Source organism: Callithrix jacchus, chromosome 22 (genome assembly GCF_049354715.1).
Source record: "Callithrix jacchus isolate 240 chromosome 22, calJac240_pri, whole genome shotgun sequence".
NCBI classification, from domain to species: Eukaryota; Metazoa; Chordata; class Mammalia; order Primates; family Cebidae; genus Callithrix; species Callithrix jacchus.
Genome location: NC_133523.1, coordinates 41,134,882 through 41,148,462, shown reverse-complemented (window position 1 = coordinate 41,148,462; position 13,581 = coordinate 41,134,882). Strand labels below are relative to the sequence as shown.

Below are 13,581 nucleotides of genomic sequence, written 5' to 3'. Positions count from 1 at the left end.
CTCATTCTTGTAACTCAGGCTAGAGTTCAATGGCATGATCTCGGCCCACTGCAACCTCCGCCTGCGGGGTTCAAGCCATTCTCCTGCCTCAGCCTCCCAAGTAGCTGGGACTATAGGCACGTACCACAACGCCCAGCTAATTTTTTGTATTTTTAGTAGAAATGGGGTTTCACTAAAAATATAAAAACTCCTGGTCTCAAAGTCTTGACCTAAGGTGATCCACCACCTCAGCCTCCCAAGTGATGGGATTACACGTGTAAGTCAGCGAGCCTGGCCAGTAATTTCTTTAATAAAAGAAAAGAAAAACAAATCTCCAGAACACCCATTGATTCAGAACACTGTTTGCTATCTGAGAATGTAACTCTCTCCTCTTTTGCAAGAACACAGCTTCTGCAACCTTCAATGCTACCTCAACACTTGGCAGCCAACTCAAAGCTATGACAATTGGCTGGGTGCAGTGGCTCTAGCAGCCTGGGTGACAAGAGTAAAGCGCTCTCTCTATCTCTCACACACACACACGCACGCGTACAAGCTATGGCAATCTGGATACCAGAGAACACTGATCTGCCATCACTCAAGACTTCTTTTTTTTTGAGATGGAGTTTCGGTCTTGTTACCCAGGCTGTGAGTGCAATGGAGCGATCTCGGCTCGCCGCAACCTCCGCCTCCTGGGTTCAGGCAGTTCTCCTGCCTCAGCCTCCTAAGTAGCTGGGATTACAGGCACGCACCACCATGTCCAGCTAATTTTTTGTATTTTTAGTAGAGATGGGGTTTCACCATGTTGACCACGATGGTCAACCGCGCCCGGCTCACCCAAGACTTCTAATTTTGCAGATGTGCTGCTTGTATTCTGATTTTAGTAAATAAATGCAACTGAGTAACCATTTGGGGGCAGTACTGCAGAAGTGGCAAGTACTGCCTGTTTGGACCAAGTCTCTTTTCCAAAAATTTCCCATAAAAATAAAGGCCAGGTGCAGTGGCTCATGCCCATAATCCCAGCACTTTGGGACGCTGAGGCGGGCGGATCACTTGAAGTCAGGAGTTTGAAAGCAGCATGCCCAACATGGCAAAACCCCATCTCTACCAAAAATAGGAAAATTAGCTGAAAGTGTGGTGGGCACCTGTAATTCCAACTACTCGGGAGGCTGAGGCAGGAGAATTTCTTGAACCTGGGTGGTGGAGGTTGAAGTGAGCCGAGATCATAGCACTGCACTCTATAGTCTGGGCTACAGAGTGAGACCATCTCACAAAATAAATTAAATAAATTTAAAAAAAAAGGAATCCAGCCACCTGTTAGTATAGCCAAAGCAGAGGATACTGCAACAAATGTAAAAAGCTATTCCTGTCAATCACGCCTGAGAGAACAGGGCAACAAGACCCAGAATAAGTATCAGTACTACCTGAGCAGATGGAGGTAATGCTGGGCATGGGCTGCTCATAGGGCAGAGTCCAAGGCCCTGCAGCAGCCACGCAGAAACCGAGGCTGACTGCTTTTCAGTTGCAGGGTAGTGGACAGCAGCAGGAGCCCTGTACTAGCTGGCTCTTGTGCAGTCTTATTTCTGTGTCACTGGAACGGAAGCACCAACTGTCACAAGGGACCAACAAGAGCAGGTAATTTTCTTTCAGCCCTTACCACAAAGTTTTTCATCTTTTGGTTTGAAAATATAGCTGTGGAAGCACCAAAGCCCCAGGTGTTATAATGCCTACTATGTGCCAGGCACCATACTAAACATATCATGTGTGATGTTCACAACAATCGGGTGAGGAGGGTGTTATAACCCTTCCTATTATCTTTTTTTTTTTTTTAAACAGTCTGTCGTCCAGGCTAGATTGCAGTGGCATGATCTCAGCTCACTACAACCTCCACCTCCTGGGTTCAAGTGATTCTCCTGCCTCAGCCTCGTGAGTAGGTGGGACTACAGGCATCTGGCATACCGTCCAGCTAATTTTTCTATTTTTAGTAGTGATGGGGTTTCACTACATTGCCTAGGCTGTTCTCGAACTCCTGACGTTAAGGGATCCTCCCAATTCAGCCTCCCAAAGTGCCGGGATTATAGGCATGAGCCACTATGTGCAGCCTACTCTTCCTACATTTTTTTTCTTTTTTAAGATGGAATCTTGTACTGTTGCCCAGGCTGCAGTGCAATGGCGCGATCTCGGCTCACTGCAACCTCCGCCTCTCAGGTTCACACGATTCTCCTGTCTCAGCCTCCCGAGTAACTGGGATTACAGGCACACACCACACCCAGCTAATTTCTTATATTTTTAGTAGAGACAGGGTTTCACCATGTTGGCCAGGCCGGTCTTGATCTCTTGAACTCAGGTATTCCCCCTACCTTAGCCTCCCAAAGTGCTGGGATTACAGGTAAGAGCTACCATGCTGGCCTAGCCTTCCTACTTTACAGATCAGGAAATTGAAGTTCAGAGACATTAAATGACTTGGTCACTAACTCCCAAGTACTGGAGTTATAGAAGCCAGATTTGAGTTCACAAATACGTAAACTCAAATCTGGCTTTAGAATCTGTGCTTCTTAACTTTAATGAAATCCAAAAGCTAGGCTGGGTGCAGTGGCTCAAGCCTGTAATCCCAGCATTTTGGGAGGCCGAGGTGGGTGAATCACGAGGTCAAGAGATCGAGACCATCCTGGTCAACATGGTGAAACCCCATCTCTACTAAAAATACAAAAAATTAGCTGGGTATGGTGGCACATACCTGCAATCCCAGCTACTCAGGAGGCTGAGGCAGGAGAATTGCCTGAACCCAGGAGGCGGAGGTTGCGGTGAGCCGAGATCACGCCATTGCACTCCAGCCTGGGTAATAAGAGCAAAACTCTGTCTCAAAAAAAAAAAAAAAAAAGAAAGAAAGAAATCCAAAAGCAATAGCAGGTCCACACAGGGGCACAGCACCTAGGATTCCAAGTGGTCTGGTTATTTGTCCCCACCGCAGGGGATCCCCTATTTGATCATACTTGTGTCAAATGCATTTTTCCAGATGGGTCTGGCCTCTGTTAATTTCAAGCTATAAGTTCAGAGGGTAAGAATCGAGGATGGTGGTCATACAAAGCCTTGCCCATCAATCTTGAAAGAGTAAAACCAGCTTCATCTTAGGAAGAAATAGGATGGCATTAAGAACAGGCGCAAAGGCAGCAGCAGCTGGCTCTGCTGTTTCTCTGGGCCCCTTGCCTGATCCTGGTGCAGTTTGGTTGGACAAGGGCCGGCAGGCTGGCACCATCCACATACCTCACTGACCACATCTGAAGTCCTTGCAAGGCCTCTGGGAAGGGGGCCAATCAGTCCAGCCACTTATTTGCAGCAAAACAAACAGAAGCTGTCTTTTTTCACTCTTTCTCAAAGGTCAGACTCGTTAGCAGTGGAGGAGGGAGGCAGGAAGAAACCCGTGTTCTTGACAGGCAGCAGCCTCAGAACTGACCCTAGCCCCTGACAAGTTCTTGCTTATTAAATTCTCCTCTTTGTTCTGCTTTCTGTCCCGCCTGAAGAGCCAAATACACACACATACCAGTGTTGACTCTGCATTTCTGACGAGCACCTCCCACCAGTTTACACATTATAAAACTGTTCCGTTAAGATCAAACACTGTGAGAGATAGAGAGCTGCTCTGCCAAAAGATGACTCATCGAATCATATCAAAACACGCACAAAATTAGAGTTCCAAACTTGATTAACTTCATCTGAACCTTTTAATTAACTCAGGTTGCTGAAGTCCGGAGGGATGACATTCATCGCTGGAGAAGATGGGCTAGTGTCTCAACTTAGGTTCGGGATTTGCCCATGTAATGGTAAACGCCAACTTTGGAAAAGAGAAACCAGGCACAAGGTTTCACATATTTAAAAGAAATAACTGTGGAAATGTGGATATGCTACTACCTTTGCAAAATAATGTAAGCACTCAAATTCAAATTTAATCTCAGTTCATAACATCAGATTAGTGCTGTAACAGAGATCTGGAAAGCAGTATCATTAATCACTGTTTGTTACTATAAACTTCTATCACATTTAACTATTATGGTTAATGTAATCACCAGGGCCACCCAATAAACCAGTATTTTAATAGGAAGAAAATAAAGTCACTGCCTGTAATCACAGCACTTTGGGAGGCCAAGGCGGGCAGATTATGAGGTCAGGAGATGGAGACCATCTAGGCCAACATGGTGAAACTCAGTCTCTACTAAAAATACCAAAAAATTAGCTGGATGTGGTGACACGCACCTGTACTCCCAGCTACCGGGGAGGCTGAGGCAGGAGAATCCCTTGAACCCAGGAGGCAGAGGTTGCAGTGAGCCGAGATTGTGCCACTGGACTCCAGCCTGGCGACAGAGTGAGACTCCATCTCAAAAATAGAAAAAAGAAAAGAAAGTCACTGTCACAAATTAGCTCCCAATTGCTGGCCCCCAAAACAGTTTAATTGTGGGGGGCAGGGGAGCTGAATCTGTATCAAAACTTCATTTACCTAAGTGAAGTCTAAAGCTTTTCTATGCCAGACACCCTGGCACCAATGCTCTGGCTCCCTGCAGCTGAATGTGGACTCCTCCCCAGGGCTGGCTCACTTTATGGAGAGTCGCTATCTGTGGAAACAGCCTGGGAAGCTGCTCCACTCCCAGGTGACATAAATTTCCAGAAAGATGCAAAGTACAGTAGTCCTCTTATCCAACACCCTATTTCCTAAGGCAAAGCCCTGGGCCTGACATTTACTCAATTGTTCATTCAATAAATATACACTGAGTAATGACTGTGCCAGGTACTGGGCTGGGCAGACGAGGGTAGGATGGACGATCTGCCCTCTTACAGCATTTCAGAGGACCATCAACAAAAACTACACAGGAGTGTCCTAACTCGAAAAGGGTCTCTGAGAGAGCCTCAGTGGGTGCAATGAGGTGCCTTGTCAAGTGACCAGGCTCTCCACAGTCAGCAGAACCACCTCAGTCCTCATGGTCCCTGAATATCTGGCTGTCCCATCCTCTGCAACTTCTCTCTGCAAAGCCCATCCCTGGCCTGGAGAGCTTTCCAACTAGTGGGCAGCAGGGAAGAGCATAGCTCTGGACTCCCTATTCTTCAACTTACTGTGACCTTGGACAAGTGACAAGGGCCCTAGCTTCCTCTGCAAAATGGGAATCCCAAGGGCATTTGTGGGGTTTAAAGATTAAATGAGCCAATATATGTAAAGCACCTCAGAGTACCTGGGCAGTATCCTCTAGGTCTGTCATTGCTCTTAAGCAAGGTCCACAAGCCCAGCTCACACTCACCCTAGAGAGGCCGACACACTTGCTGTGGTGACCTGTGTCACACAGTACCTCATTTGACTGAATTACTATTAATTCAGCTGTGAGCTCTGGACACGGCACTGCTTCAGACTTCCCTGTCTCCTGACATGCACTGCGGGCACCCTATTTATTTTCCTTCAATGCTCTTAGTTACAGTTTGTGATTTTTTTTTCTTTTTGTTGAGACATGGTCTCAGTCTGTCACCCAGGCTGGAGTGAGCAGCACAATCTCAGCTCACTGCAGGCTGAACCTCCTAAACTCAAGTGATCCTCCGGCCTCAGCCTCCCAAATAGTTGGGACTATAAGTGTGCACCACCATGTCTGGCTCATTTTTTATTTTTTGTAGAGATGGGTTTCCCCATGTTGCCCAGGCTGGTCTCAAACTCCTGAGCTCAAGTTGTCCACCTGCCTCAGCCTCTGAAAGTGCTGGGATTACAGGTGTGAGTCACTGCCCCCAGCCCACAGTTTGTGGTTTTATATTCATCTGTGGAAATGAATGAGTACAAGGATTGGCTTGTCTCCTCCATTAGATTTTTATGCTCTGTGGGGCAGAGGCCATGTCTGTTTTGTTCACTACTGTATACTTAACACCTGGCACAGGGGCTTGCCCCATAGCAGGCAGTTGAAAAATATGTCACAGAGGCAGCCTCACTGAAGAATAAAGAAAACTAAGGAGAAGGGCTCATGACAACATGAAACAGGCCAAGCAATCCAGAGATCGGGCGTGGTGGCTTGCACCTATAATCCCAGCACTTTGAGAGGCCAATGCAAGCAGGTCACCTGAGGTGAGGAGTTTGAGAACAGCCTGGACAACAAGATAAAACCTTGTCTCTCCTAAAAATACAAAAATGACAGGAGGCTGAGGCAGGAGAATCGCTTGAACCCGGAGGCAGAGGTTGTGGTGAGCTGAGATTGAACCACTGCACTCCAGCCTGGATGGTGACAGAGCGAGACTCCATCTCAAAAAAAAAAAAAAAGAGCCAGGTATTGTGGCAGGGACCTGTAGTCCCAGCTACTCAGGAGGCTAAGGCACAAAATTTACTTGAACCCAGGAGGCTGAGGCTGCAGTGAGCCGAGATCGCATTACTGCACTCCAGCTAGGTGAGAAAGCAAGACCCTGGCTCAGAAAAAAGTTAAGTGACATAAGGTTCAGAAAATCCAAAGCAGACCTGCTCTGTTACTGACTGAATTTTAAAGTGTTCAAGCTACCTGGGATGCTCCTGTATCTTATCAAGTACTACAAACATGCTATACGTGGAATATTCAGCAAGAAAAAAATCCCCAGCAGATCCACAAGCACCTCAACAGGGAAACATGATAGGAGTCCCACTTTCACTGCTGCATCTGAGGGCTAGGGTACAGAACAAGTTGACAGGCGTGACGTGCAGAGGGGGGACACAGCTGGGCTAGGGAGGAGGCAGGGGCACTTCACGGAAGCCACCCTGATTCTGGCTCTCCTGGTCTCTTACCATTCACGGCATCTTGCCATCTGCTCAGTTCACCTCCAAATTATTTTCCTTTGTCTACCTCATTCTGTTTTCCCCTTTAACTCAGAAACTTAAAAGTATGTGTGTACATGTATTCATTCATCCATTCTTCAAAAATCACTTCCTAAGTATCTGCTCTCCACCCCTACCCCGTGCTAGCTGTGCTGGGGACCCAGACAGCCCCAGGCCCTGCCCTCACACGCAGAGCTCACAATCTCCAGAGGGCAGGCTCATAAGCCTCTGTCTGTCACCACAGCCACACGGTACTTTCATCTCTTTCTCTAGAAAACATCACCTCCGGAGCGGCCGCCCCTGAAGACTGACTCTGAAATGCCCCTTTTTGTGTTCCAAGTCCTGCCCATGCTTTCGTCTTTGTAATGAAACCCAGTCTATGACCTCACCGGGCATCAGCTCAGAAGAGGGAAAGAAGCTGTGCCGCGCTATTTGCATCTCACTCTCTGCTGAAGAGATTCTGAGGCGCTGAATGAAAGTTGTTGATGGGGAAAAGAAGCATGTACTTTCTCAGAAGTGACCTCAAAAACAAGATGCCATTTTTTGCCTACCAAATTAAAGACCAAGATGACTCAACCCAAGCAAGAAGGCTGAGGAAACTGCACCCTCACCCACAGTGAAGGGAAGCACAAATGCTCAGTGGGCCAGGTAAAAATGTGGTATTAAGGCTCCTTATAAAAGGTCCTGACCCATACCCAATGAATGAATTACCTGTAAATGTTCACTGCTATGTTATTTACACAGGATGAGTCCCCCTTATCCAAAATAACAGGGAGCAGAAATGTTTTGCATTTTGAGTGTTTTCAGATTTTGAAATATTTGCATCATGCTAACTGGTAGAGCACCCCAAATCTAAGAATCCCAAATTCAAAATGCTTCAATAAGGTTTTTTTTTTTTTTTTTTTTGGAGACAGAGTCTCACTCTGTCACCCAGGCTTGGAATGCAGTGGCGCAATCTTGGCTCACTGCAACGTCCACCTCCCGGGTTCAAGCGATTCTTCTGTCTCAGCCTCCCTAGTAGCTGAAACTACAAGTGCCCATCACCATACCTGGCTTATTTTTGCATTTTAGTAAAGATGGGGTTTCACCATGTTGGCCAGGCTGGTCTCAAACTCCTGACCTTAGGTGATCCACCCACTTCAACCTCCCAAAGTGCTGGGATTACAGGAGTGAGTCACTGCGCCTGGCCCAATAAGCATTTTTTTTTTTTAGTGTCATGTTGGCACTCAAAACATTTCAGATTTTAGGGGTGGGGTGCGATGGCTCATGCCTGTAATCCCAGCCCTTTGGGAGGCCGAGGTGGGTGGACTACTTGAGGTCAGGAGTTCGAGATGAGCCGGGCCAACATGGTGAAATCTTGTCATGACTAAAAATACAAAAATCAGCCGGGCATGTTGGCGGGTGCCTGTAATCCCAGCTGCTTGAGAGGCTGAGGCAGGAGAATCGCTTGAGCCTGGGAGGCAGAGGTTGCAGTGAGCCAAGATCAGGAAACAACATTCCAGCCTGGGTGACAGTGCAAGACTCTGTCTCAAAAATAAGTAAACAAAAATAAAAAATTTTAAGATTTTAGGTTCTTGGATTTGGGATGCTCAGCCTGTACCACAAAAAACCTGGAAATAATTTCACACTGAATAATAGAATGGTTATGTAAAAATGACACATTGACAGAATGGAATATTAAGTGGCTATTAAAAAGTTATGTTTAAACAGAGATTTTAGACACGTTTTTTGCAACACTTCGGTTTTTAAAAACAGCATATCATGGCAGGCATGGTGGCTCATGCCTGTAATCCTAGCACTTGGGAGGCCCAGGTGGGCGAATCACCTGAGGTCAGGAGTTCAAGAAGAGCCTGGCCAACTACAAAAATTAGCTGGTCTTGATGGTGGGTGCCTGTAATCCCAGCTACTTGGGAGACTGAGGCAGAAGAATCATTGGAACCTGGGAGGTAGACGCTGCACTGAGCCAAGACCGTGCCACTGCACTTCAGCCTGGCGACGGAGGGAAACTTCATTTTAAAAAACAAACAAACAAACAAAAATCTTCCATTCACCTCCATTCAAAATGGGCTCTCCTATGTAAAAAAAAAATATGACAGAACAAGGAAGGTATAACTCTTACCACCTCCATTTTAGGAAAACTGTGGATAAGGAAAGGCTACGGTCACAATGGATTTAAAAGTCATCTTAAAGAGGTCACCGCATTCTTAACCTCTATGCTATAGTGTCCCCTTGGGAACAAAGACAAAATGGAAAACACACTCATTTGTACAAAAATCACTTTAAAATGGATTTGGCTCCCCTAACCCAGAGTCCATCAATTTAGAATAATGCAAACCACCATTTCAGACTAGTCCCAGCCCAATATTTTATTCCTTTCCTTAAAAATGTCAGGCAATTTCAGAGCTTGACTCTCACCTTTAAAGTGAAACATTCTAACTAGCATAAAAAAACTAATTTACAAAAAGAAGGGAAAAAAATCTAAAAGGCTGAGGGAAATAATGTAGAAGACAAGTATAAACTTCTATGAGCCCTTAATGCATTGCTTTGCCAACCATACCCTCTGGTCACAGAACTGTTCTGACAGAGCCTTCTACATTGAGAGCCACCCTGCCTGGTCACAAGCAGCAGGGAGAGAGGGTCTTGTCTCCAGCCCAGCACTTGAGCAGCACATGACCTTGACTCTAGGCATCTGCTGCTCTCTGCCAACAGCTCTTGCCGAGGGAAGATGGCACAGGACATTCCCGTGACTGTTGTCTGACAGTCGGAGAAAAGATGTGAGGCTTTAAACAAGAATTGCAGCTGGGCCTGGGGCCTGTGAGCAGCTCAAACACAGGCTACTGCGAAGGGGGTGGGGGAGATGTGGGCCTGCAAAGAAAAAAAGTAAGGCAGGTTGCTGACAATGTCACATTATTGTAATCTGATCTTGGTTGGCCTCAGTTTCCCATCTACAAAAGTGGAAGAAAAAAATGTCACGGGGTGCCTGTGAAGTTCAGATAAAATAATGGTCATAATGGTATTATTAGTAATGCTAATAATTAAAGTCTGACTGAGCACTTTGTTGGGTGATGCTTAAACACAAGGCCCTGGGGATGACAGCGTGACAGCTCTGGCTCAAGTTCAGACTCTAACACTGAGTGTGATGACCCTGGACAAATGACTTAGCCGTTCCAAGATTCAATTTCCTAATATGAAAACTGGACAAGATCTGATCTCATAAGGATGTCATGAAGATTTAATATGATCACATGCATGTAAAGTACATGAACTAGCCGTGTACAGTGGCTCATGCCTGTAATCCCAGAACTTTCAAGGCAGGCGGATCACACGAGGTCAAGAGTTCAAGACCAGCCTGGCCAACATGGTGAAACCCCATCTCCACTAAAAATACAGAAATTAGCTGGGTGTGGTGGCAGGTGCCTGCAATCCCAGCTACTTGGAAGGCTGAGGCAGAACAGCTTGAACCCTGAGGTGGAGGTTGCAGTGAGCCAAGATCACGCCAGTGCACTCCAGCCTGGGTGACAGAACAAGACTCTGTTTCAGGAAGGAAAAAAAAAAGAGACAGTGTCTTGCTATGTTGCCCACCTGGTCTTGAACTACTGGTCTCAAGCAATTCTCCCACTTTGGCCTTCCAAATGGCTGGAATTATAGGCATGAGCCACCACACCCTGCCTGTAACCAGTAACTATTAATTCACATGTGTGCCAGGCCTTCATCTAATCCTTCTGGTACTGTGTGGCATAGATTTGGTGCTGAACCTCTCTTGCAGACTGAGGAGCAGAGTCAGTGACTAACCAGTTGTGTTCTCTCATGAGCTCTCTGCTGGAAGGCGCTGAACTGCGTTTGTGAGTCACCTCTGCCCTTTCCCTCACCTCTCCTGTTTATATGGTGGTGCCTTCTTCCTTTCTGAATGACTGTGGTCTGCATTCTCTACCACTGATAAGGCAGTGGTGTGTACACACACACACACACACACACACACACACCAACTATACTTTTTCTTTCTCCTTACAGATTATTTTTAAACATCTGTGGTCATAACAGCAGCAAATCAACAAGCACTCAGCTGCTGCCCCATTATCGGAACTAATTTCCCTATGGCTCTCTCCGTCTCAGCAGTATTTGTCAGTACTGGACACCAAAAACCAACTGAGGAATGTCATACCCAAAGCAGGCCATGGCCTGCTTTGCAAAGGTTACAGGTTCTAACATAAGAATTTTCTTCCAAATAGAACTAATTACCAAATCAAGCTGGTGTCCAGAGACAAAGTCATTTCAAGATTAAAAAAAAACAGGAAAATTGAAAGTGAGAATGAGACGAAACTGAGATGTGAGGAAACAACGTTTTCTAAATTATCTAACAGGCTGGGCACAGTGGCTCATGCCTGTAATCCCAATGCTTTGGGAGGCAGAAGTGGGAGGATCACTTGAGCCCAGGAGTTCAAGATTAGCCTAGGCCATATAGTGAGGCCTCGTCTCTACAAGAAAATTTAAAACTTAGCCAAGCACAGTGCTGCATGCCTATAGTCCCATCTACTCAGAAGGGTGACATAAGAGGAGGCTAGGAGTTCAACACCAGCTTGGCCAACATGGTGAAATCCCTATAATCCCAGCTACTCAGGAGGGTGAGGCGGGCAAACTGCCTGAACCTGGGACTTGGAGGTTGCAGTTAGCCAAGATCGCTCCACTGCACTCCAGCCTGGGTGACAGAGCGAGACTCTGTCTGAAAAATAAAAAAGGAGAAAACAGAACTATTTCTAAAGCTCTCCTATGTATAATCACTGAGAGTGAAAGGTTATCATCATCTCCCAATTTTTTTTTTTTTTTTTTTTTTGAGATGGTGTGTCGCTCTGTTGCCCAGACTGGAATAAGGTGGTGTGATACTGATTCACTACAACCTCCACCTCCCAGGTTCAAGCAATTCTTCCGCCTCAGCCTCCAAAGTAGCTGGGATTACAGGCACATGCCACCACGCCCAGCTAACTTTTATATTTTAGTAGAGACAGGGTTTCACCATGTTGGCCATACTAGTCTCAAATTCTGGTCTTAGATGATCTGCCTGCCTCAGCCTCTCAAAGTGCTGAAATTACAGGTGTCAGTCATGGCAACCAGCCATCTCCCACATTTAATATGAGAATGCAAAGGCCATAAAAAGTAAAGGGACTTGCTAAAGGCCAGGAAGCCAGGATGGATACAGCAAGGTTGGAACCTGAGCTTCTTTTTCTCAAATCCTGATATGGAGGCCTCAAGGTTTTGAGATTAGGTGACTGAGCAGTTGCTACTGGAGGGAGAAAGAAGTTATTAACTTCAAACTTGTTTGCTAGATTTATGAACCAAGGACAAGCAGCTGCCTTAGAAGACATTGATTCCCAATGGAGGGCCCTAGGTCTGCCCTCACTGGCTCCTGATGAATATGAGCTGTTGGTTATTCCAAGCCCTTGCTACCTGGACACAGGCAGCTAAGACAGTGGAAGTACTCTGCAATCCTGTGGATGGGTTAGCCAACCATGTCTGAGGCTTACAGTTATTTCCTGTCTTCTGTTTCAGTGTGGAAAAGACCAAAGACCAACTACACAAATTACACCATCTAGGAGGCTTCATACAGGCCTAAAATAAATTAACGAAGCCACAGATTAAGAATCGGCCAGATTTTCCACACTTTGGATAAGTGGCCACCCACATTTACAGTCCCTGCTCTGCGTCAGGCCCATGCTAGCCAGTCAAGAGGGAGGGAGCCATGGTCCCTGCCCTCCTGTCAGCTCTGCTGTCCATAGAGTGGGATGGATTACAGAGGAAGGAAACCTAACTCAGACACAGAGTGTTAGGATCCTGGAAGTGACATTGGAACTCGGCAGTGAGGGTAAGAAGGGCTAGAGCAGGATATTTCAGGCAGAAGACACAGAAACGTGTAGAGATGAGGGAGGGACAGCCTGGGGTGGCAAATGTCTAGCAAACAGCAGGTAGTTCAGTATGACACTAGCATAGGGTTCAGGAAGAGCAAAAGGAAGCAGAAAGGAGAAAGAGTTCAGCCAACTCTAGGTCTGGGACATCAATTCAGGAAGTCTGACATATGACCCAAAAGCAAAAGAGAATCACAGAAGGGTTTTGGTTTTTAGGTTGATCACTCTGGTGACCAGCAAAGAAAATTAGGAGGAGCGCTGAAGGCAGGGACCAGGTAGGAGGCTGGTAGAGAGGATAAGCCACCAAGGTGAAGGAACCTACTGGGAGGACTCATCCATCACATGAAGATGAGGGTGGGAGGAGAACAGGCAGGGTTTAGGATGCACTCGGGTTCCATTCCCAGAGAACCAGACAGAGTGCATGACTCAGGGCTCTCTGTGAAAGTTGCTACCAATCAAGTTCTATTTTTGTTTGTTTTTTTGAGATGGACTCTCCCTCTTGTCACCCAGGATGGAGTGCAGTGGTGTGATCTCGGCTCACTGCAACCTCCACCTCCTGGGTTCAAACGATTCTCCTGTCTCAGCCTCCCAAGTAGCTGGGATTACAGGCATGTGTCACCATGCCCAGCTAATTTTTTTTGTATTTAGTAGAGACGGGGTTTCACCATGTTGGCCAGGATGGTCTCGATCTCTTGACCTCGTGATCCACCCGCCTCGGCCTCCCAAAGTGCTGGGATTACAGGCGTGAGCCACCGCGCCCTGCTTTCTGAATGATTTTAAAGTAACATGCTCCTTAATACTTCAGCATGTTTCCTAAAAAGAACATTCTTGGGCCAGCCGCGGTGGCTCACACCTGTAATCCCAGCACTTTTGGAGGCTGAGGCAGGCGGATCACCTGAGGTCAAG

At 46.5% G+C, this 13,581-nt stretch overlaps 1 protein-coding gene across 6 annotated transcripts in view; it reads right to left on the bottom strand.

Moving 5' to 3' along the window:
* Positions 1-13,581, bottom strand: part of SAE1 (SUMO1 activating enzyme subunit 1) — an 83,107-nt gene that overhangs the window by 20,726 nt on the left and 48,800 nt on the right. For 2 of the 6 annotated variants that reach the window (XR_013531015.1, XR_013531016.1), the window contains exon 7: positions 4,228-4,348. The exons of 3 other annotated variants lie outside the window; for them this stretch is intronic. Coding sequence is in view for 1 of the 3 variants with exons in the window: in XM_054249928.2 (XP_054105903.1) it covers positions 3,766-3,808; positions 4,228-4,348 (164 nt within the window). In the remaining 2 variants the exon portion in view is untranslated. Of the gene's footprint in view, positions 1-3,750; positions 3,809-4,227; positions 4,349-13,581 lie in introns of those variants that run through there. One more of the 6 variants, XM_054249928.2, reaches the window with a different exon arrangement.